The sequence below is a fragment of the Misgurnus anguillicaudatus genome, chromosome 1 (genome assembly GCF_027580225.2).
Source record: "Misgurnus anguillicaudatus chromosome 1, ASM2758022v2, whole genome shotgun sequence".
Taxonomy (NCBI): Eukaryota; Metazoa; Chordata; class Actinopteri; order Cypriniformes; family Cobitidae; genus Misgurnus; species Misgurnus anguillicaudatus.
The window spans coordinates 2,463,744-2,485,803 of NC_073337.2; the positions used below are offsets into that span (position 1 = coordinate 2,463,744).

At 41.0% G+C, this 22,060-nt stretch overlaps 1 protein-coding gene across 13 annotated transcripts in view; it reads left to right on the forward strand.

Moving 5' to 3' along the window:
* The window catches only part of erc1b (ELKS/RAB6-interacting/CAST family member 1b), a 248,349-nt gene that overhangs the window by 210,078 nt on the left and 16,211 nt on the right, over positions 1-22,060 (forward strand). For 9 of the 13 annotated variants that reach the window (XM_055191223.2, XM_055191224.2, XM_055191225.2 and 6 more), the window contains one exon: positions 12,356-12,541. In XM_055191223.2, coding sequence (XP_055047198.2) covers positions 12,356-12,541 — 186 coding nt within the window. Of the gene's footprint in view, positions 1-281; positions 348-12,355; positions 12,542-22,060 lie in introns of those variants that run through there. The other 4 variants (XM_055191233.2, XM_073875633.1, XM_055191234.2 and 1 more) reach the window with 1 other exon arrangement.

The window sequence follows — 22,060 nt, forward strand, 5'->3', positions numbered from 1 at the left end:
TAACCCTCTGTTGAGAGACTGTTAGAAAATTAATGGGAAAGTGGTGTCTTGCTCTTTGAGTCGACATTCTACGTTTTTTTACAACATAGATGTAGATTTAGTTTTGATTCACTGCACAGATTCACAGCTCCAGCACTAGTCATTTTCTGTCACTGCATGTTTGTCAAAGGAAATTGTTGTACAATGTGTAATAAATAACCTCTCTTTCTCTCTCTCACTAATAACTTCTTTCTTTAATCCCATGCTGCCGTGGATTAACTGCACTCATTTTCAACCAATAGGACGATGAGGAGGGCATTTGGGCGTAGCCAATCGCATGCCCTCTCCCAGCCATTTTGTTCAGAAGGGTGAGAAATATCTAAATGGGACATGACGCTACACCACTGTTTTCTCCGTGATTTCATCGTTTTAACTTTTTGTGCCTGCTTTCTGTTCCAACACTTTTAAGTTCATCCCATCTTTTCTCTGTTTTGTCTACTTTCATTCTCATTGCTCTGATGTCTTGTTTTTATTTCATGTCTGGTTTCTTGTCTGCCTCATGTTGGTATAATGTTGCTGGTGATTTAAGTACTATTTCTTGCTTCATAATAGTATTTGTCAATGCACATTTTAAAATGGTCCTGGATGTCTATTTATGTAGGATTTGCTCTCCTAAAAATGGAATTGGTCCTTATTTCACTCGTGTCCTTCCACAGAGGCACCTTTGTACCAAAGGTGAAATTTTTTGGTCCTCTTATGACTCAATGATCCAGTTCACATTGTACTACTTTTATGGTGCTTTATTTGGAAGGCTAAGAGGATAAGAAAATAATGACAGATCTTTCGTTGTTAGGGTGAGCAGATCCTTAAAGCTCTTTTTAATTCTGTTTATTTTAATTCTTAATTCCGACATTTTCCCAAAGACAATTGAAATGGCGCGTTTCTCTGTACCTTGCAGAAGTCCTATTCAGGATTCTTGTCATGCAGGCCGTCCGTCTTTTCTTTATTATTTTACATAAACAGTTACAGAGCTGTTCGACCCGTCTGCCTTTTGACTGCTCCCTTCTTTTTCTGCCTCTTCCCGCCAAAAAACAACAACACTCTCACATTTGTCTCCGCACTGCCAATTTTGATGGATGGTTTTGAGGAAACAGATAGACTGTAGAATACATATGAGCTCCACATGTTTCAGCGATGGGACACACACGCATTCGATCATCGGAGATCTCCCTGGCACCCTGCCTTCCTCTGCTTTAACCTATTAGGCCCATTACCTCATGCCCATGATGATGCTAAATGCCATGTGGTTTTTTGACTGTAATTAATTAGCGAGTCGCTTCCTGTCGATGCAGCCCGCAGATATCGGCATGTCTGTCGCATGAACAGCCGCATGCAGTAAAGTGCATATATTGCGAGAGCAATTAGGCGTAGCGGAGCGCCGGAGAACAGAGCGGGATTGTGCGAGCCGAGGGTCTCAACAGTTTAAAGAGGGGGGTTTCATCTCAACAGCTGCCCACATACACTGTGTCCTATTTCAGCCAACTAATTGGCCCCTTTCGCTAATGTTTTTACTTCGTTTGCAGGTCTTAATGTCTAAAACCACTAAGCCACTCGCTCCGGTACATTTCGGGAAGAATTTCGATAGTCTCCTGCACCCAAACTGTACATGCAGCCGTAACATAAAAGTCACTCTCCACGTATCATATGACCGTGTCAAACTTGTAATGGCATTTAGCCGGGGAGATCAAGACCTCCAGGCCCCTGAATGTATTAAAGCTCACATAAAGGGCAGCCGTGTTCTTCGAACCGTGTTGTAAGGGCAAGGTGGGGGAACTGCATTCGTACGTACGAGCGTATGATTAGAGAGGGTAATAATCTCAACATGACTCTGATCTCCTTTATGTTGAATTGTGGGTGGTCGAGTCCCATTTAATTGCTCTCCGTTTGGCACGATAACCCACATAGACTTACCGCAACCCTGGAATCAGTTTTGGCTATGATGAATTGCAGTCCGTTTTAATCTGACTGCTCGGTGTATCTCTAGGAGTGTATTTACAGATCATGCTCTCTGGCCCTTGACTCTGTTTTGTGTGGCTGATTTTGTTTTTGTTCTTTAGAGTTTCGCTCATTTTCTCATTTCATCTCCGGCTGCTGTTCCCGTATTTGTTTTGGTGTTGTGGATAAATGACGCATTTCTGTTTTGGTGTTTCTCCGCTTACATCATTCCACTGTTGTGATGCGATGATGCGTGTGGTTTTCGAAACTCACACCCAAAGAGTAAGTGAGTCTGCGATTCGCATTCTTGTAGAAATATTCCCATTTTTGACACAGATTATTTATAATAGTTACGTGCAAGTCTAATCGGTCCAACAGGAAGCCTTGTATAATTAGGCAGGTTACGGGTTCAGGTGACCCCAATCAGGCACATTTCTTCGAGAGCGTTTACATAAGACGTTTTTATTTAAAAATAGAGCCAACAGCTGCACAATGGAATAAAACTTGAAGAACTCTAGCTAGGTAGTTGGCCTCATTTATCGGTCACCGTGACCGATCCATAATTTGTACGCTGCTTTCAGGTAAACATCTAAAACTTTTCCTTTCTCTGTTTGAGCTTCACTTGCACCTGAATATCTGGAGGAAGTGAGGAAAACATGTGGTGGCCACTATAAACTTGACTAATGGGTTATGTTCTCAGGAAATATTATAGAGCGCGGCCAGCAATTGAGCATTGGAAGACCCACAACCTGATGAGAGACGTTCTGCAAGAGGGAGAGTAGCAAGCCAGTGTACTCCATCACTCCACCCCCCAATCTCTTCAACCACTCTCCCAAAACAGGTCGATTTTTCATCTAGGCTGCATATTCCTCTATTATTCCCACGTTCCCTCCTTCTTTTGTCATGGACGTTATTTTTAAAGTGACTCATGTCCTAAATGATGCCAAAGCTGGTGTTAGCATACAGACCAGAAAAGTAATGAAGACTCAATTGTCGTGTCACCCCTATTTGGCGACCCTAGACATTACTAACCGTTTGGACCATGCAATTCGTGGAAAACTGTGAAACAGAGCTTGGCAATCGCTCGCATATTCCAGGGGTCAGTGGGTACCCGTCCCGCTGGAGCAACTAAGGTCTAACCTCTGCTGAACCCGTCCCATGAGCACAGCCACCCACCATTCGCCCACATTATTAAAACGATCCCCGCCCCGCGGTGGAAGAACAGAGACCCTGTTGCTGACTTGGAGTTTGGATATTTTTTTCTTGACTCAGAAAATGGCTTAGTGGTCAGAGGGGGAACTTTTCGACAGCTCTGTTTTAGCCATTAATACGAACCGAAAACGTATGTTTGCTTTCTTATTTGCCTTTTGTACTTGCATTGTTTATTCCACCGTGGCTTTTTTCTTTCTGTCAGTTCCAACTGATTCCTGTCCAAATATTTATAATTAGATTAAAATGGGAAACATGTGGCGAAGAGGGAAGTTGCAGGGGGTCGTTGTTGAAACCTTCCCACCTCCATATGATTTCAATATAAAACTGGCCTCTGGCTCCATTCGCCTGGTGCAGACAGGAGGGTAGACAGTGGTGGGGCCCTCACTCAGACTCGGTTTGTGAGGGGGACTCAGTTTGGCAGAGCACAGGCTTGGGGTTTCTGTGGAGCCCCTGAACCATACTGCCCTACTTCCTGCACCATGAAACTGAGCTCTGCTTCCCTGGAATAGACGAGAGTGACTGTACCCCAAATGGCTCAATCAGTCATAGATTCTCCATTTGTTGATGTCTGAGTAAGAGCATGCCATAGGAAATGAGGAAATAGGGTGTCATTGGAAACATACCCTAGCTCCTTACAAAGGGTCAGAGGTTGTTTGACGGATGGCCGTTGCTCACCGAGGTGCAGAATGTTGGGAGAGGCAGACGAAAGCGGTAGAACGAAATTACTACCACCCAATCAAGCCTCCGACGAATTTCAGCTGGTTGGTCGCGGCAGCGTGCGTGCAACGGGTTTTATCTGACCTTGTAATCTGAGCCTCTCTCCTTGATGAGAGACTGATGGCTGCCCTTGGAGAGTCTACGGGTTGTAATCCACTCCGATAAATAGCTTGTAATTCTGCGGTGGCCACATTTGAATCGGAAGAGAGTTTAGAGCACAGCGTCTAAATGTTGCGATGATGTCATGAAGGATGAGCTCACCTATAAGAGCTTGTATAGAAGTGTGTGAAATCTCTCCTCTGTCAAGGCTTTGGCTCAACGTTCTCCACTGGATCCTGAGAGGAACTCTGCTTAACATCAGCCAGATAGGCGATGACTTCTCCCGCCACCTCTTTTTTTAAGAAGTCCTTATTGTATGTATTTTCCTCCAGTGATGTGGAGAATTATGAACTGGCTCTGCGTTTGCGGAGGGAGGTCTGTTTCACTAGACATTTCATGTCAAAAGTTATCTCTCTGAACATTCCATTTCTCATAATTCTCATTCCCATGTCTACCATAAATAGTTGGAAGATACACTTAAAAACTTTAGTTTGGATTTCATCTGCATAATCACATGCCAGAGTGGACCAATATTTGATATGAGAGCGCTTAGCTTTGAAGACGTTAAGGTGCTGTGATTTTGATCTTGGACCATTTCTCACACTTTCCCTATTCTTTCTTTCTCTCAGGCATAGAGTTGCTTTTATGGGCAGTTTAATTTGCCCTGTCCTGCTTCACTGCCTGACTGTCCTGCTTTTTAAGGTCTCAGCAAACCACACGTCTTGGCCTGCTCTCCCAGGATGCATCACTCAAGAAAAATACATTTTAATGGCGCATCCATGTTTCTGGTTTCCCTCTTGGAACTAGGCAACCCAAGGACGTGCTGGCCAGCTGGGTTCTGCTCGCCTGCTCTATGTCAGAGGGTAAACTAGGAAAATAGTCTAAAGATGTCAATTAACCCAAAGCATTTGTGGTGAATGCCGGAGGGAAAAAAATCCTCTTCTCTTTGCTTTTTTTTCTTCATTGCATCAATCCATCCAAATATAGAGTATAGAAATAAAATGTATTTTAATCATTTATTTTATTGATCAGACAGAGGTGGAAAGAAATATAAAATATGGATTTCTGTTGTTGACCTCTGAATTACCGTAGGACTTACAAAATAAATAAGAGCATATATAAATAACTCCTCCCAAACCCAGTGAACCTAACATGGCTATGATTTCTGCACAAGCTGCTGAAACAGTAAAGTTCGAGGCTCATTGTGGCGGAGATCATGCGGTTGGAACTTTTTGGCCCCCTGATCCAGGGCGCCATTTTTGGATGTGTTAACGGGCGGACGTAGGAGCCCTACCCTGGGCGCTGCGCCCGTCGCCCTCTCTCTCGATGTTAGACAGGGAAAACGCTCGTTATACGACTCAGTAATGTGCCATGACCATGAGCTGTGGAAAATCTTCACAACTCGAGTTCATTTTTAGAGTGTCTACTCACTGATAACGCAACTGTCTGAGCGTTTCCAATTCCAGTGAAAAATAAATGATTATTCCAGAGAACTGCATGTTTCATATATATGATAGCTAGTATATTTATATGATAACTTGTACTACACATGCCAACCATGGAAAAACAATGCATTTAAAAGGATCTAGTGCTAAACTGTTATAATATCGTAGTGGGTTTTATATCTGGAAAGAATTGATGTAAAACCTATTTTAATATAATTACTCTGATCACAAGAACTGTGGTTATACTAAGGTCCAGTAAAGGCATCAGATGGTCATACAATGATAATTCAATATGTACTTTGGTTCTGAAATGCATAATATTTAATGTGGTATTTTAATGGTAATCCAAGGTACTTTCAAACTTACAGTACTCTACAAACATTTAGAAACACGTGACCAAAATGTTTCTTATGATCTCATAGTTTTTTAAGAAAAAATTATAATTGTGCCAGCAGATTAATTTCTTTGATTAGAAAACTAAAAAAGTTATTCTAAAAAATATATATTTTTGTCAAAATAATGTAAAAAGCAGAAAAGAAGAAAATTAAAAATTATCTCCGGTTGAGACCTCAACAAGCCATTTGCTGAAATACCAAGAGTACAATTTAGTAAAATCTAGGGAAAGGAGTTGCTATCTTGAAGATAGCATATATTAAGAAGGTATAAAAATATTGTACTCTGTAAAAATTGTTTAAACGGCTTGGTTTTGCAAGTCAATTCAACCTATTATTTTAAATTTTGACTTGTTATAAGTTGACAATGTTAAGTCAAAGTAACAAACTTTTTTTTTTGATTTGACATAATTTTACAGTCTATTATTTTGGATGCTTTTAACATAATTCATGTTATTTGATGAGTTTACTATTATTTTAAGATAAAAAATATAAAAAAGAGTAAGTGTGAATGATAGTGTAGCATGGTACTACCATGGTATATGGCAACAAATCATGGTTGTACTATGTCTAACAATCCATGGTAGAAGTGGATGCACTAATGTTTAATTTGCCCAAATTTGTGTATGCCACAACACTAAACAGAGCTTCATCAGATTTTGTGTTTAAATTCTAGATTGTTCGTTTTTAGCGCTTAGACATAGTGCTTCCAAATCTCTGCCCATTGAATGTTAGCTACATACAGCTAATAAACTCCCTGCGGCATGTCAATAGGCTTTAATGCTTTCCAGAGCTGTGGATGGGGGGCCAGCAGCAGGTTGAGTGCCCTCAACCCCCACCCCCCCACAGACGCCACTGATCTGATTTAAGGCTGATAGGAAAGAGCTGGCTCAGATTTTGCACCCTGCGTAAGCTGTCCAACAACCACCTTAAATCTCCCAGTTCATTTAGCACTTAACCAGCCGTGGACGGAATGGGCACTGGAGACAAGACGGGTGGAAACAGCAGTGTTGCTCTCTCTCTCTTTTTCTTCCTCCTTTGCTGCTTCTTCCTCTTTGTCTCTTCCCCCACCCAACCCCTCAGTCTGTTTCCGTTTACCCAGCCTCTCCAATTAAGCCTAAAACCGAGGACCGGGAACTACAGCTATTATCAGTCAATAAAAAGCCAAACTTGCCATGTGTGATTCACACTTGACGGAGGCCTTACTGGTGACCATATGTGTTGAGTTGAGATTGGTCTTCAGCTATTCATCAACAGTCAAATAGTTGATTAATAAGGTTGCATTCAATTTTTTTGCAGTGGTGCACTTCAATTGGTCTTTGTCCTAGTTAAAATGAACCACTGAGCTGTTGACACTACCTCCAAGACATGAATTTGTCTCTGAGGATGAAGTGTGATAGCAGAAAACTTTATACCCTCTGAGCCAAAGGGAATCTGTTAGAATCATCTCTACTAACTTGGCATCCTTGAACTCACCTAGAGCCCATCCTCGTCTTACAATTTCCTCTGTCTTTAAAAGTGTAGCGGCATAAGTCTTCTGGTGTTGAGTGTTACACAGGGGAAACCCTTTGACCTCAGGATGTGGGTCACCTTAGATCTTTCCATCCACGGCTGTTCTCAAAATCCCTTCTTCTTCCTCTGTTGTGGATTTGTGGTAGCCTTTGAGTGTCTGAAAGTAAGACAGGAAAGCTGTTTCAAAAGTTGTTTGTTAGTACAAGTTATTGAGATTTGAACTTGGAGACTGAGGCCGCTAATAGGCCCAACACAGAAGAATAGGCTAGAAGGAGCAGGCGATCCGGGCACAAAGTTAATACGAACAAATGAAAAGGCTTTTTAAGACCCAGATAAATGGATGCCATTAAGGAAGTTGTACTAACTTGAGTCAAAGGTCTTTCTTGCATCGCAGGGTTAAAGTTGAATGTGACACATTTATTGCGTTGATTTAAATCATTCATTCATGGCTTTCTGAGCAGCCCCAGAGTTCCTGTAATAATGTTGATTGCCGATCTGGCTTCAGTCATTAACTCGTCTGGTTTGCCCTCACAGTGGGGTAGATGTTCTGGAGCTTGACTACACGTTTGCCCCTTCCTCCGCTTTTCTTACCCCGCACCACGTTAATGATGCCCCTCAACCTCAGTTTGAAGAGGTCAGAACCTTCTTTCACCCCAACACCCCTCACCCTCAGGGTCATGACCCTCATTGCCACTTCCCCCCCTCCTGGAGTGCAACTCAACCCACACGACAGTTTTACTTCCATTTTCCAAAGGCTAATTTGTTTTTGGCAGTACTTTGAGTGTCTTTTGCTCATTATAGACGTGTATACACACACACACACAACCCAAACACACTCAATAAATGAAATGCTTTCCCTAGACTGAAGCCTTCATGGTCTGTTTAAATGGCGCTATGATGGTGACACTGGGACTTGGTTTAAAAATGTTCTCTGTCCTTTTCCAGAGTCAACAGTATCCTGCTTTGGCTTTTTGTCTTCCTTTTTCCCACCTAATGCTATTAAAAACCTGCTTATTCTATTAGCTGGTGACTGAGAGTTTTGGCATGCAAGTCAACAGTCATAAACCCCCACCACCACCACCACCACGACCAGTATAAATCTAATGGCATTTATATAAAAACCTACGTAAATAGGTGACGAGACTCTGAGTTCATAAAAAGCTTGAAGAGCATAAATCTGGCATCTTTTAAAACATGAGTCCCGTTGTTGTGATTAATTTTAACATTAAAGCATGCAAGAGAGACATGCATTTTAGGACTGTGAGAAACAAACTAATGTGAAAATTGTCTGTGCATTGGTCCACTAAAAGATATTGCGAGTTGTGGAGAGAGGCAACAGAGTCGCTTATAAAATGGTATGGAAACATAGACTGACTCACCTGCTCCCAATCGGCTCACTAGATCTGCTTTCTACACTCAGATTACATATATTTCTGTGCATGTGCTTTGGGGAGGCATGCATGCGTGTCATCTTAGGCTTTATTTGACAGACAGTTTTTTTTTCAGTACTTTTTCCATGCCGCGGAGGCGTTTTGTCTCATTCTTGAAAGCGCTATGTGAAGGCAGACCCACCAGCTTTGTCAGTGTTCTGTAGGTTTGAAGCTTTGCAGTCCTTCCTTATCTTTATCCCCTTAACACTCATGGACACGTAGCACGGCGAGGCTGAAAGTGGATAGCCCAATAAAACTCTCGGCCATGGGAAGAGATGTGCGGCCTGGCCCGGCCTGGCTACTGTTAAGAGTGGTCACAATCTTTAGGTCCTCCCCCACCCGAAGCAAACAGTTTAGTTTTGGGCTTCCTGTATCGCCGGGCCTCTGGAGTCTTTGAGGAAAGAGCCAGTGGCTTGTCTCTGATGGACCGCCTGACTGACAACATTGATCCAACTCTCCTGCCTCTCAGTGTGGGTATCGAATGGCACCTGATGAGCTGATAGGTGATAAATGAGAGAGGAAAAATGTGGAGGCCGGTCATTGTTAAAGGCTCTGACTTTCCTCTGGTCTTTTTGAGAAGGAGGGGTTCTTGTGGTATGACAGGGCCAGGTAGAAATGGGTATGCAACACACTTCAGCATCTGGTGAGGACAGCTCCTTTCAGAGAGGACGTAATGAAAGAGAGCAGATAGACGGACTTTCCGAACTGTAGTCTTTAGGCGGGAACAGAAGTGTGAGGTTCAAGAAGGTGACATTTACTGTTGATGTGCTTTGTTCAAAAGAGGGAAATGGAAAAGTCAAGAGTTTGTTTAATTGTAGTTTGTTTGGATTTCTGAGTGTGAAGGGTCAGTAGAAGGTCCTAGCAGGTTCTTTTGTCAGCTGTCATTTAGTGGGTTAGGATAGAAAATTTGGGTGTCCACAGATTACTGTGTATTAAAACTGTGACAGAAACATGTAGCAGCATTTCCTCACTTACAGGGAAAGGTATCCAATGTACTGTATTTTTCCAAACTAAAGAAAAAACAAATGGAGCTTTTAGGGGAAAATCCCCCTGTTGTAAATCTGTCACCTGGGCATGATATTTGATTATGTTATTGTTGCATTATTTATAGTTTCAGTCTACCAGAGGACTCTTTGGAAATTAAACCGCAAATGTGACCGCATCGAGTTGACAGAAAACGCAGCAGCAACAGCAGGACTGTGACCATCCTCAAACAGAAACACATTTCTTAACTGTACAAACTTGTTACAGGTGACAAAGCTTGACACTTCTGTGAGGTTTTGTGATTTGGTACTCTTTGTTAGCACTTTGAAACAGAATGTCGCCAGAACTGTTGATGTAGCAGTGGAAAACCAGGGGGTGAGAGATGGAGCTGTCATGTAACACATTTGTCTTTGGCTGGCATCCATTCGTCCTTTCTGTTAGCAAACATGAAGGAAAAGAGGAATAAATGCCAAATCCTATCATGTATTGGTCTTTCATAAAACGCTTTAGTGCACAGCATACTTTCAGTCAACCATGTATGTTGCAAGTATGTAATAAGTGTGTGTGTATTGCTAAGTCTGTGCTTATTTTAACTCCACCCGGCCTGTGCAAAAGGGCAATTCTGTCACAGCGGTTTGGAGGGCTTCTATCAGACCGCCTTTTTAAAGCCTTGTCCCTCCTTCTGTGGCTGCCAGTCAAACCGAAGGCCCCAAATATCCTCCGGCAGCAATGTTTTGCAGAGACACAAGACCTTTTGGAGATGCCGGGAAGGTATTGCTCGGTTACTGATCTGATGTACGTCACGTAGATAAATGTAGACTTTCTGTCACGGCTAATTCAACTTTTTTTTTCAATTGTTATTTCTTCGAGTTTCTGTGATGTGTCAGGATCTAGATTTTGGCACCCAATCCTAGCTGAGATTCAATTTTGAAGACGTATTCTCGCGTATGAAGTGGACCTTCCTAAACTTTAGCCTAAGGAGAGCATGATGTAGGTCTCCACCTCTATGCATAGACACAGTTTGCACCATCTAATTGGTTCCAGAACCGGGGGGGAACCAGCTGCCCTCTTCTTCTATTCTTTTGTTCTTGACTCTCTCGCTTCTCATTCTGTCTCTAGTTTTCTCTCATCCTGGTTTCATGCCCTCCCTCACCGTAACCTTCCTCCATCTTGTTCTTTCACAGTTTTGTTTGATCACGCTCCGCAGCCAGGATCCACCCAAGAGAGCCTTCGTGGCCCCCGGCAAGCCAACGAAAACAGAATAACATTCGGCCCTGGAATAGATACAGATGGGGTTAATAAGAATTAATAAAGTGTGGGGACACAAATGTTCCTGCTTGTGTTCACGAGCTCAGGCGCTTCAGATGAAACCAGACTCTGCGTTTCTCTTTTCTTACATCTCTCTCATCACTCACTTTTTCTTTTAAGCCTCTGTTTCCCTTTCCTGCCTTTTGACAATCAGGTAACTGTATTTGCTTTCTGTTTTTGAGCAATGAGGAGCATATCCAGTACTCCCGCCACCCAGCTATGCTCCCTGTTTGAGCGAATATTAATGGGGGGAAATTTCAATCGATCTTCTGCTGTCTCATGTTTGGAACTTCAAAAACATCATCCATGTCTTTTACTCCCAGATATCATAGGTCGGCCATTACAGTACAAGACCAGCTTATGCATACATAAAGAAAATGCATTTGTCTATGCACATCTATTCTTTTTTGTGTTGCTGCCATCTACTATATCATCATAGATTTGCAAAACAATGGTCATCCACAAAGTGTTTCTGGTAACACTTTACAATAAGCTTATATTTGTTAACATTAGTAGATGCATTAGCAAACATGAACTAACAATGAGCAGTATAGTTTTTTAGCATTTATTTATGTAAGTTAATGGCGATTCAGTTGTTCGTTTTAGTTCATTGGACGTTAACTAATGTTAACAGTTTCAACTTTAGATGTTGTGAATGTATTATTAAATGCTAAAATTAACATGAACTAGGAAGCAAAGCGCACGTTGCTATTTCTGATTTGAATTCAGTTGAATATGTGTTAGATGAATAATGCAGTGGACTGAAAGTCTTTCTTGAATCCACATGTGTACAGTGGGTTCAACACATGCAGCAGGAAGCATGTATGAGGTGAATGTATTATTTTGATGGATTTGGGAAAGCTGTGTGTCTGCTGTGTGTATAAAGATGTTTTCTAAAGAGTGGGCATCTGTTGGCAGCTTTCCAGGTAACTGAGACTGTTTGTCTTTGTTCCTGGATTGGGGGGGGGGTGTATCAAAGCTCAAAGACGGTTTGTATTGTGTCACTGGTTTATGTGATTCATGTGTTTCTATCCTTCTTAATCATTCAGTGAATATTGCTGTTTTTTCATCTTTTTTTGAAAACAGTCAGATATGACAATGCAATTTTTACTTTTTTTTGGCTAAATCTTTTATTTGATGTATTTTAGCATGCGCCTGCATACCCTTTTTGTGTCTTGCTGGCTCACGGCCAGATATCTTAATTGTGAATGGTTATGGGAAAACTGAGATTAAAATTGCTCTTTATCTCTAACCCATTTCCTCATTCCTCTGTTTTGGACAGATTATCCCCCCTCTCATAGACCTCAATCAGAACCGCAGTAAACTAAAACTGTACATCGGCCACCTCACAGCACTTTGCCACGAGAGAGACCCCAACATCTTGCAGGACCTGGCCCCGCCCTCAGCATACAACCACACCCAACAGGACACCTGGGAGGAGGAGCTTCAGAAGATGAGCCCAGAACAGGTGAGAGGGACCAACTTCATTTATGATTTGGGTTATTATTATAATTTTTAGTTTTGTATTTAAGATTTTCAATTTGGCTGTTCAATTTAGTTTAGTTTTTGTTAGTGTTCCAATTAAATTAGTTTTAAATTTCAGTGTACTTCATATTTATTTAAGTTTTTTAAATTTCGTTTTGTTTTCATTTTTAATATTCATAATATGTGACCCAGTCTGTGAAATCCAGGTTAAAGTCTCATAATCTAATGATGAGATGAGGAGCATCAAAGTTTGATTTCACTTATTAACTTCAATCTTTGACATGACCTTACTTAGTCAATATTAAAGATATCAAATTTATAAATTATGTAGAATGGTTTTATGTAAATCACAAAAATGAATTTAGTTGGGTTTTCACAGACTGGGTCACATTTTTGAAGTTAATTTGTTAACTAAGGGCCTTTCTACACCTTGTCACTTGATGCGTTTTCTGTTAAAACTGTTCCATTTACATTTGGCCCCATAGATGTGTCTCGGCAAAACGGATATGAATCCGATCTTTGACTCCCGCGCAAAAGGAAATACACTATGGATTACTACGCCTTAAAAAACTTAAGACGACGTTTATGCAACAAAAAGCAGCACTTACCGGTGCCATGTTTGCATTTGGGAGGAGTTATGCGCTGACATGTGGTTTATCAACCAGATGTATTTACACTTGCCAGTTTCGTCCGAAATGCGTCCCAGACCACCTCCTGAAGTGGTTTGAGCGATCTGATTTAAATCCGTCTCGAAAACGTTTCGGAGGGCATTTACACCTGGTCTTTTTACGCTATCCGATCAGAGAAAACGCATGAAGTGACCAGGTGTAAAAAGCCCCTGATATCAAATTTTATTTTTGTCATGAAAATGTATTTTAGTATATTTTTATTGTTTTAGGTAATTGGGTTTTTTAATTTGCGTGCAATTACTCCTTCAGCGTCCCTCCATTGGCATTGTTGCTTATACAGTTTCCCATTCCCAAAATGGCACGGTTGAATTTTTATACACCTTGCCTTATTAATGACACTTCACAGCTCCCCTAGCACCTAAAGTGCAATAGGAGGTTTGACTGCATGTCTTGTGGCGCGTGCACAAGGTACTGTAAGGTTTCTCGGGTACTTGGATTTGTCACCCATCAATTATTAGAGCCATCTGGCCTGGCCCACAAGGGTCCTAGCTGACGCGAACACTCGCTGTCTATAAATCTCCTATTGGCTTTAAGAATCAGTCTCACTCTGTGTAAATGCCATTAGCTCTCTTTATAGAGTGGAATGTGTTCCTACAGAAAATAAATAGTCCAATATATTGTGTTTTATTAGCGTCATTTACTGTTACTTTAACAAAAGAAAACCAGAAAAGCTACCCAAAGGCTCACATAAATGCTGGGGGAGCCAAGAGCAGAGAAGGGGGTGAGAAACACATACTGTAGAAGAGGAAGGGAGGCATCAAGGAGAAAGTGGAATGGCGCGATAAAGAAGAGAAGTGTCTGCGTTTGGAGGAAAAAAGAGAGAAGCGTTTAAGGAGGCAGTGGTCTCACCGTGATGAATGATCGTCTTTCTGTAATAAATGAGTGCGTGGATCCATTTTCTCCATTTCACTTTGAACCCATTTCCATACCTACCCTAACAGTAAATTGTCTGCAAACGGACACTGGGTTTAGTCCCCTAGCCGGTGAGTCCCAGTTCCGTATCCATTGGCGATGCTTTTTGTAACATCAGAAAAATAAATTGTCTGGAAGTCTACGTATACATTATGCTCACTTTAAATCGGCCCCATTTCTCAAGGGGAGAGTCGAGTGATCTGCTGTGCGTGTGCCAAGGCCCATACAATGCTCATGTGTTTGACTGTATAGGGAACTGTCTGCTTGGCAGGTTTTTGGCTCGCCCCGACTTTATTGAAATGCATTTTTTATGTGGGCTGCCTGATGACAAGCCTTTGGCTAGTGAACAAATAATGTTTAAGATTTTTTAGTTTGCAGCAACTTTGTTCCAAAAATCTGTGCTTTCCGAAGACTTTCTCCCTGTGCTTGGTTCATATGAAGTTGGGAGACGTTCGTACATTTATTTTTCTTTGAGAGAGGCAGCTTTCATCAGCAAGTTTGCGGATAGGCTCAGGGTGTAGGGGCTTTTCAGTGGTCAGTCGAGGCTTCTGTGCTACATACAGTACAGTAAATATAATTCAGGTTTTGTAGCTCTTGAATAGGTTTCCTTGAGCAATGTTGGGCTAGATACTCAGATTCAGTAATTATGTTATTATTAATTTTTAACTCTGGTCTAAACACTGCACTGTGTTTTGCTGAGTAAGCAACTGTTTGGGTGATTGACCAAAGCTTGTTTGGGTGAGCTTCAAGCTGTTTTTCCTTTAAGGTCAACCATTTCGTGTTTATCTTCTCCAAACTCTCAGTGACAGTGTTTAGAAAAGCGCCGCCGTCATGGTGGGGCGATTGAAATTTCTGGACCTCAGCGCCAGGTTTCTGACTCAGTTAGCCAAATTGGGTTTTCAGAGAAACGTGTTCCCTGCAATGACATCATTGTCATCCCATACAGTTTTCCCAGAGTTGGAGGCAAAGCAATTGTTGCAGTGAACTTGCGGGCCAGCTTCTCTGCGTAGACAACTTTGGCAGTTTTGTTTCGACCTGGCTAACGCAACGATTTCGAGTTGGATACGTTAAGAGGGAGATAATGAATATTTCAGGTTTCACCGGTTCGGCTGTGCCTCTCAAACGCTAACACTTATATATCAGAATTTTTCTTCTCCAAATTCAATAGCTGGGAGATGTTTAGTAGCGCAGATCCATATGGTATCCACATGTCCTGCCCATTCCTCAGTTACATGTCCTGCATGTAAGACACAATCCGTTTGAAGACACTTTTGGTCGTTCCCTGATGGTGGAATCACTTGCAGATGGCGAATTGGAAGAGTTGCTTGCATTCACGAGCCCGTTTGATTGATGTCTTCTTTGACCTCTCATCTTTGCGTCGGGAGTGTAGCACATTACATTAGCATTCTCTCTGCGTTGAATTTGACTTCTTTAGATCCCTGCAGCTCCGTGATGCCAGAACGGGCATGTTTGGCCATGACAGGCTCCAATTGACGAGAAAAGTCTGGGCTCATTATTGGCTTACTTAGCATGTTCTGCTCAGTCCATTATTGTTAGTAACGTCCACATGAATTTACTTGTGGCGTCTTTTGATGGCACGTATAGACCCTTAAGTGGTTCGATTCGGTAGGGTTTTTCGCTAATCATCATTCTTGTAAACCGAGTTATTAGTCGCTAATTGAACGGCCTCTGTGACTGTGCTTTGGGCACAGTCCCCATCGTGCCCATGGTGGATTGAGGTTGATGGTCATGTATGCCCAGTTCTCTGCTAATGACCAGCCTTTCGCTTTCATAATGTCCTCCAGTATTTACAATGCACCGCACACTTTTTGAGCTGCTGCCTTTTCTTTGATGCCCAACATTGATCTTCTAATTAATGGTTTTTATGTGTGTCCATTTAACTGGCCTGGCACTGTAAGCTGGCACAGAATGGCATAATCCACTTTAGTGCTTTGAATTTTACCATAATTTCTTTTGTGTCTCATGTGGTCTTAATTCGCTCGCTTTATTTTTCTTTTAATTGCTGTTGTTTTCTCTTCACGTTCCTCCCTTTCTTCCCCAATGTTTCCCAGGCTCGGATGTCTTTCTAAAGCTCTCATGTCTATTTGCCGGAGTTACGTACGCCCGTACTTTCAGAAAGACTTGTTGACTAACGCAAACAGGATAATCAATGATTGCACAACTCCAGCCCACAAACATCACTAGCATATAGAGTCATCAAGACGCAGACAATGCAAATACACAAAAGAGCCATAATATACACACACACTTGTGAATTCTCCAGCAGACCACCCCATTAGATCTCGTTTCCAGCTCGTCTTCTGTTGTGGCCAGTGCTTCTTTTATTACTCGTCCTTCTTGCCTGTTTTTTCTCTTTGTTTATGGTTTAATGTTGTTTTGTTTGCTTTAAGCGGTTCACAGGATGTTACTGTATCTCTGGTATGCAGAAAGGTGATTAAGCTGGCCCTGAACAAACCACTTAGTCATATACAACCCGCCGACGAGAGTCACCAAAAACCCCACTCCGTTTATAGGAAGAAGAATAAGTGTATTCAGGAACAATTAGATCATTTGCTTATGACCTTTCAAAATGTCATTTAAATCAGGAGTTTCAACCTGTGGGTCCGGACCCACTTGTGGGTCACATAGTGAGATAAGGACACAAAAAAAAACAGTTCAATCAGATTATTTACTTGCAATGACAATGATTTTGGTCATATACCAAAAGTTATTTCATTAATAAAATGACAAGGAAAATAATTATTTTAAATTTTTAAAGTTTTATATAAAAACATGTTGGAGGTTCCCCGTATAGATTATACATATTTAGAGTGGGTCGCAAAATGAAAAGTTTGGGTACCCCTGGTTTAAATGATAGACTCTAATGCTGCGTTTACACCAACCGTGTTTGAGGCGAAAAAATCATGTCTACTGCGCCTAGTTTGCCGCTTGAACAGTTTGAATGCATTCGCGTGTATAGAGTGAAGTAGACGCGCGGAAAAAGAAAGCATTTGACGCATGTCAGAGGCAAAATCTGCTTCTTGTGGGAGGGGCAAATGTATGCGGTTGTCTGTTTGCAAGATGGCTGATGTTGATTGTGCATGTATCGAGAGAGTTACCGGTTTGTATTTGGTCACCTAACTATAGGGGCGCGGGTCGATAAACGTCATGTGACTCAAAAGTGAAATGTGTATTTACAACTTACTAGGTTGCCCAATGTCCTCACTGACACTCTTCCAAGCGAAGTCCTTTTTCTATAGAAATAAGAACTTGTGTAGTATAGCTCTGGGTGACTGCTTACCGACAATATCAAGCGTTCCTTCATGTTGAATGAGTGACTCGGGGCGGGGCTGCTGTCACAGCAGCAAAGCAGGCTCCTGATTGGTTAAAGCAGCGCGAAAATCCGCCAAAGTTAAAATGTTTCTACTCAAACGTCAGCCGCAAATTCGCGTCAAACGCAAAATGCACAAAAAGCGCCATTCGCGCACAACGCTCAGTTTGCGCCAATCACGCGAACTAGATGCGCGAATGAGGCGGAAACGCGTCTACCGCGCCACGCTAAATGCCTGGTGTAAATGCAGCATAAGAAAGGATGTGTTAATTTTTTACGCATTTTTTTGTGTTATCCTATTTAACACAAAATAGGATAACACAATCGGCCATGTCTGTGTTTTTCTCTGACGACCTCCGTAAGAATTCCAGAGCAATTTATCTACTGTTTTTCGCCAATCTCAGAGGTCCTCTGAGAATTTTAATCCCATCCGGATGAAAATGTTTGTGTTTGCACGCAATATCTTTTGGAAACGCGTTTCTTTTAGTGTTTTGGACAACGTGATCTGCCATAAGGTCTTACTAACGCGCGTATTTGTACTTCCTGAGTCCCATTCATTCAGATATGGATGTTTTTTCCATTCAAAAATAAAATAATTAAATCAAGTAAAAAGTAAAAAAAAGTAAATCAAGACGAGTTGAATATTAAACACTGTAATAAAGCTAAACTCAACCTTATTTTGTTTAACTCCGGAATGGTAATGTTAATTAATAAAGATAATAAATTGTTATTAATCATTATTTCTTTGTGTTCATTATAAGCAGCCAGTTATTTAAAATACATAGGCTACTTTATTAGGATTTGTATAAGTTCTTTTGATTTGTTAAGTAAGGAATAATTGACGACGGGCCATTGAATTATAAGAAAATAATGCACAGCAAGGTGGTAATGCGGCACGATGCGAAGCGGACGTGCATTATTTTCAAATAATTCAAAGGACCGGAGTCAATTATTCCGCTTATACCACGGTTACCACAAACATTGCTCTGGTGCCTATTTTTAAGACATTTGAAAAGTTAGGTGTGCGGTTTACAGAAAAATAATCAACACCCATAGAACATTTCTCAGCCAATCAGAATGCAGCATTCAACAGACCCGTGGTATAAAGTTAAATTAATAAATTACATGTTCTGTAATAATTTTACATTTAAAGCAAAATATCAAACATTACAAACACGGCTATCCAGAGCACGTGATCTGCAATGGCCAAATGCATGATACAGACACTCCCATCTCTGGAATAGCCTGAGAATTTTAATCCCATCCGAATCGGTACATAAAATCACAGACGTTGTGGGGGACACGTTAACTCAAACGTCATTTGGAAAACTAATCCCGTCCAGTTAGTGCTTATGTGCCATTTTATGTTGATTTTGTGTTGTTCTAATAATAACACAAGAGATGTGTCTTCTTAGGGACAGCACATTAACTCTTTCACCTCCATTGACGAGATATCTCGTCAATTAAGAGAAAACGTTTCCTCGCCAATGACAAGATTTTCCGTCTTTCCGCAATACCGCTATTATCCATCAGGTGGCGCCCTTCCGCAACTTTATAAACCCAGAAGTATTGCCCTATGGCAAGCGGCTGCATGTCCGTGTCTGTTTTAAAGATCGCTCTGAATGGGATCTCTATGAAAAGTCCGTCACAAAAATGGAATTATCTCTGCTTTTTGCTCAAAATGTGGTGTTTTTGCAGAAACCTACCCATATTCAAAAGCTGATTACAAAAGAACCACTGAAGGTAGGATGAAACGTTTTTTGTTTGAAAGCAGAGGGTCTAATCTTTCATTTGGTATATTGTAGGTTTATATATTTAAAGAAGAACATTTTCTGGAAGGCATTAAACTTTGGTGAAAATCATGAAAAACGCTGGCGCTGGCTGGCAATTTTTTTTAAAAACGCTGGCGGTGAAAGAGTTAAATGACACAAATAGTGCAGGTAGTTGAAGTCCAGAATGTGAGCTGCAATTCTTCATGATTGTACCGGTTCTCGTCCTCTAGTTTTCTGGTTTATGAAATATTTGGTCTAATTTGATTCAGCTGTGAATTAGTGAAGTACATAGTACTATCAACTTTATTATGTTTACTGTAGTCACCATTTACTGTATATGTGATTTTTGTTAGTGTACAAAAGGATCCACCATGGTACTTTGGACATGAAGCTATACCATGTGTTTTTGGAAGTAGCTTGAAGGACTTAGTACTATAATATACATCAAAACAACATGGTTATACAATTTGAGACCACATTACAATCACTGCATTTTTCTGATCCAGTACAAAAAAAAATCTTTGGCTGTATCATGGTGCTACAGTACTTTAATATATACCTTGATACTAATTCACATATAGAAATACTTGATACCATGTGTTCAAAATACACGGCTATTACTATGATACATGTCTGAAAGTCCTATAGTTGTACTTTATTTGTTTAAATAGCTGGTGAATTATTTCTGGATGTAGATCATCTGTGACATTATCGTCAGCTGTGGGACCCTTCGCTCCTGCATTACAGCTGTGTCTGTGATCAGCAATAATTGTTTGAAAAGTTGATGTCAGTTATATTCTGTGGCCAGTTTCACCGCGCCGCTCATAACGCCTGAGTTTGCTGTTTATTTTAGCAAGTGCTGATCTTAGATCAGTATGCAAAGTTTACAATCTTGCAGGAGAGAGCCTGGTGCTCAACTGCCCTTGGCCAAAGTCATCTGCCTGTGATCTGGCAGCACAAAGCCAGCTGTATAAATAGGGGAGAGTCTTGCATTTTACGGGTCACTCTGAATAAAACATGAACTAGAGAAGATTGATTATTAATGACCTCAGGGCTTAAACAGAAATAATCCGGTAGGTCTTTTTTTCATCAGTTTTCCCTCTGTTCTCGGCACACCTTTATTCGTATTTAGCACACTTTTTCTTTCCGATTGGCTGTTTATGTGTTTCCCGTTTAACCAAACATCTGCAAAACTGCAGCTAAAGCACCGAACACAAATCAAAGCAGTGTTGCTTGAACATATTTTTAAATATATTTCATTATAAACTAGTCATCTGCTCTAATCACCTTTCAGACCTTGGATCTGTTCCCTGTGTGGGCTCTTTAAGCATAATTGCAACAGGAACTGATCCTGGATCGGCTCCCTGACGTTCAGTGCTGGCGGCGACTCTAGTGTGTCTGTAACCGGTGGGGCTGGCTGCGGGATGACAGGGAAATGAATCCCGGTCTGCGTAAGTGCAGTGTAATTTAAACGGGCAGGAAATGGTGGTAAACATAGTGGAACATGCCCACAACCCGCACAGCTAAGATTAATAAAAGTACACGGAGCCGGCGCATATGTCTGCCGTAAGTAGGTCTTTAAATTATGAGCTTCTGTCTCTCCCTCTCTCCCTCTTTTTCGTGTACTCACTGACATCATTGTTCATGTAATGCAGTGTATCAGTAATGCGAGTAGTCATCTAAGAGTCACAAAGGCAATTAAAGATGTCTGTGAACAAACACTACCTTAAGTAAACATCATAGAAACTGGAAATGAGACATGGATGCGTCATAGTCTGGGCACATATTGATTTTGGATAGATGGGCGGCTAAGGCCTCGATTATACCTGGTTTTGGGTCAGACATTTTGATCATTTCATGGGCACACTGTGTTAGTTAATGCATGTTGATAATGCACAGACAAGTAAAAAATATTAAAGGGGGGACATATCATGAAAATCTGAAATTGTCCATGTTTAAGTGCTATAATTGGGTCCTCAGTGCTTCTGTCAACATAAAAAATTTGAAAATATCAACCCAGTAAATTAGTTTTGGTAAACCATTCTCTGCAAGCATGTGAAAAAATAGATCATTGAAAATTGTCTCCCCTTGTGATGTCAGAAGGGGTTAATACCGCCCCTTAATCTGCACTATCCAACCACGGCACTGCCATTTAGTGCAGAGATCAGCTCATTTGCATTTTAAAAGGACACACCCAAAAACAAACCTACAAAGTTGCAATTTAAACATGTTATAATAAATTATCTGTATGATATGTGAAGTTTAGTTCAAAATATGTGCTCTGGGGACGCCAAAGATTTATTTGACATATTTTTATCTTTTAATTGTGAATTAAAGGGGCCATGGCACAAGACTTTTTTAAGATGTCAATTAAATCTTTGGTGTCCCCAGAGCACATATGTGAAGTTTTAGCTCAAAATATCATATAGTTAACTTATTATAACAAATTGCAACTTTGTAGATGTGTGCAAAAATGTCCCTTTTTTGGTGTGTCCTTTAAAATGCAAATAAGCGGATGAAGTGCAAACACTGATCACAATGATGGTGGTTTGTTGCAATTAAAACCCAAATTGTGCTATGAATTATTTTCTCTCTCACTTCTTTCTGCACTGTGATTGGATAGTGCAGATTAAGGGGTGGTATTATTATAAAAAGAGCTTCTTATGACATCATAATGAGAGCCAGATTTCAACGACCTATTTTTTCACATGCTTGTAGAGAATGGTTTACCCAAACTAAGTAACTGGGTTGATCGTTTTCACATTTTCTAGGTTGATAGAAGCACTGGGGACCCAATC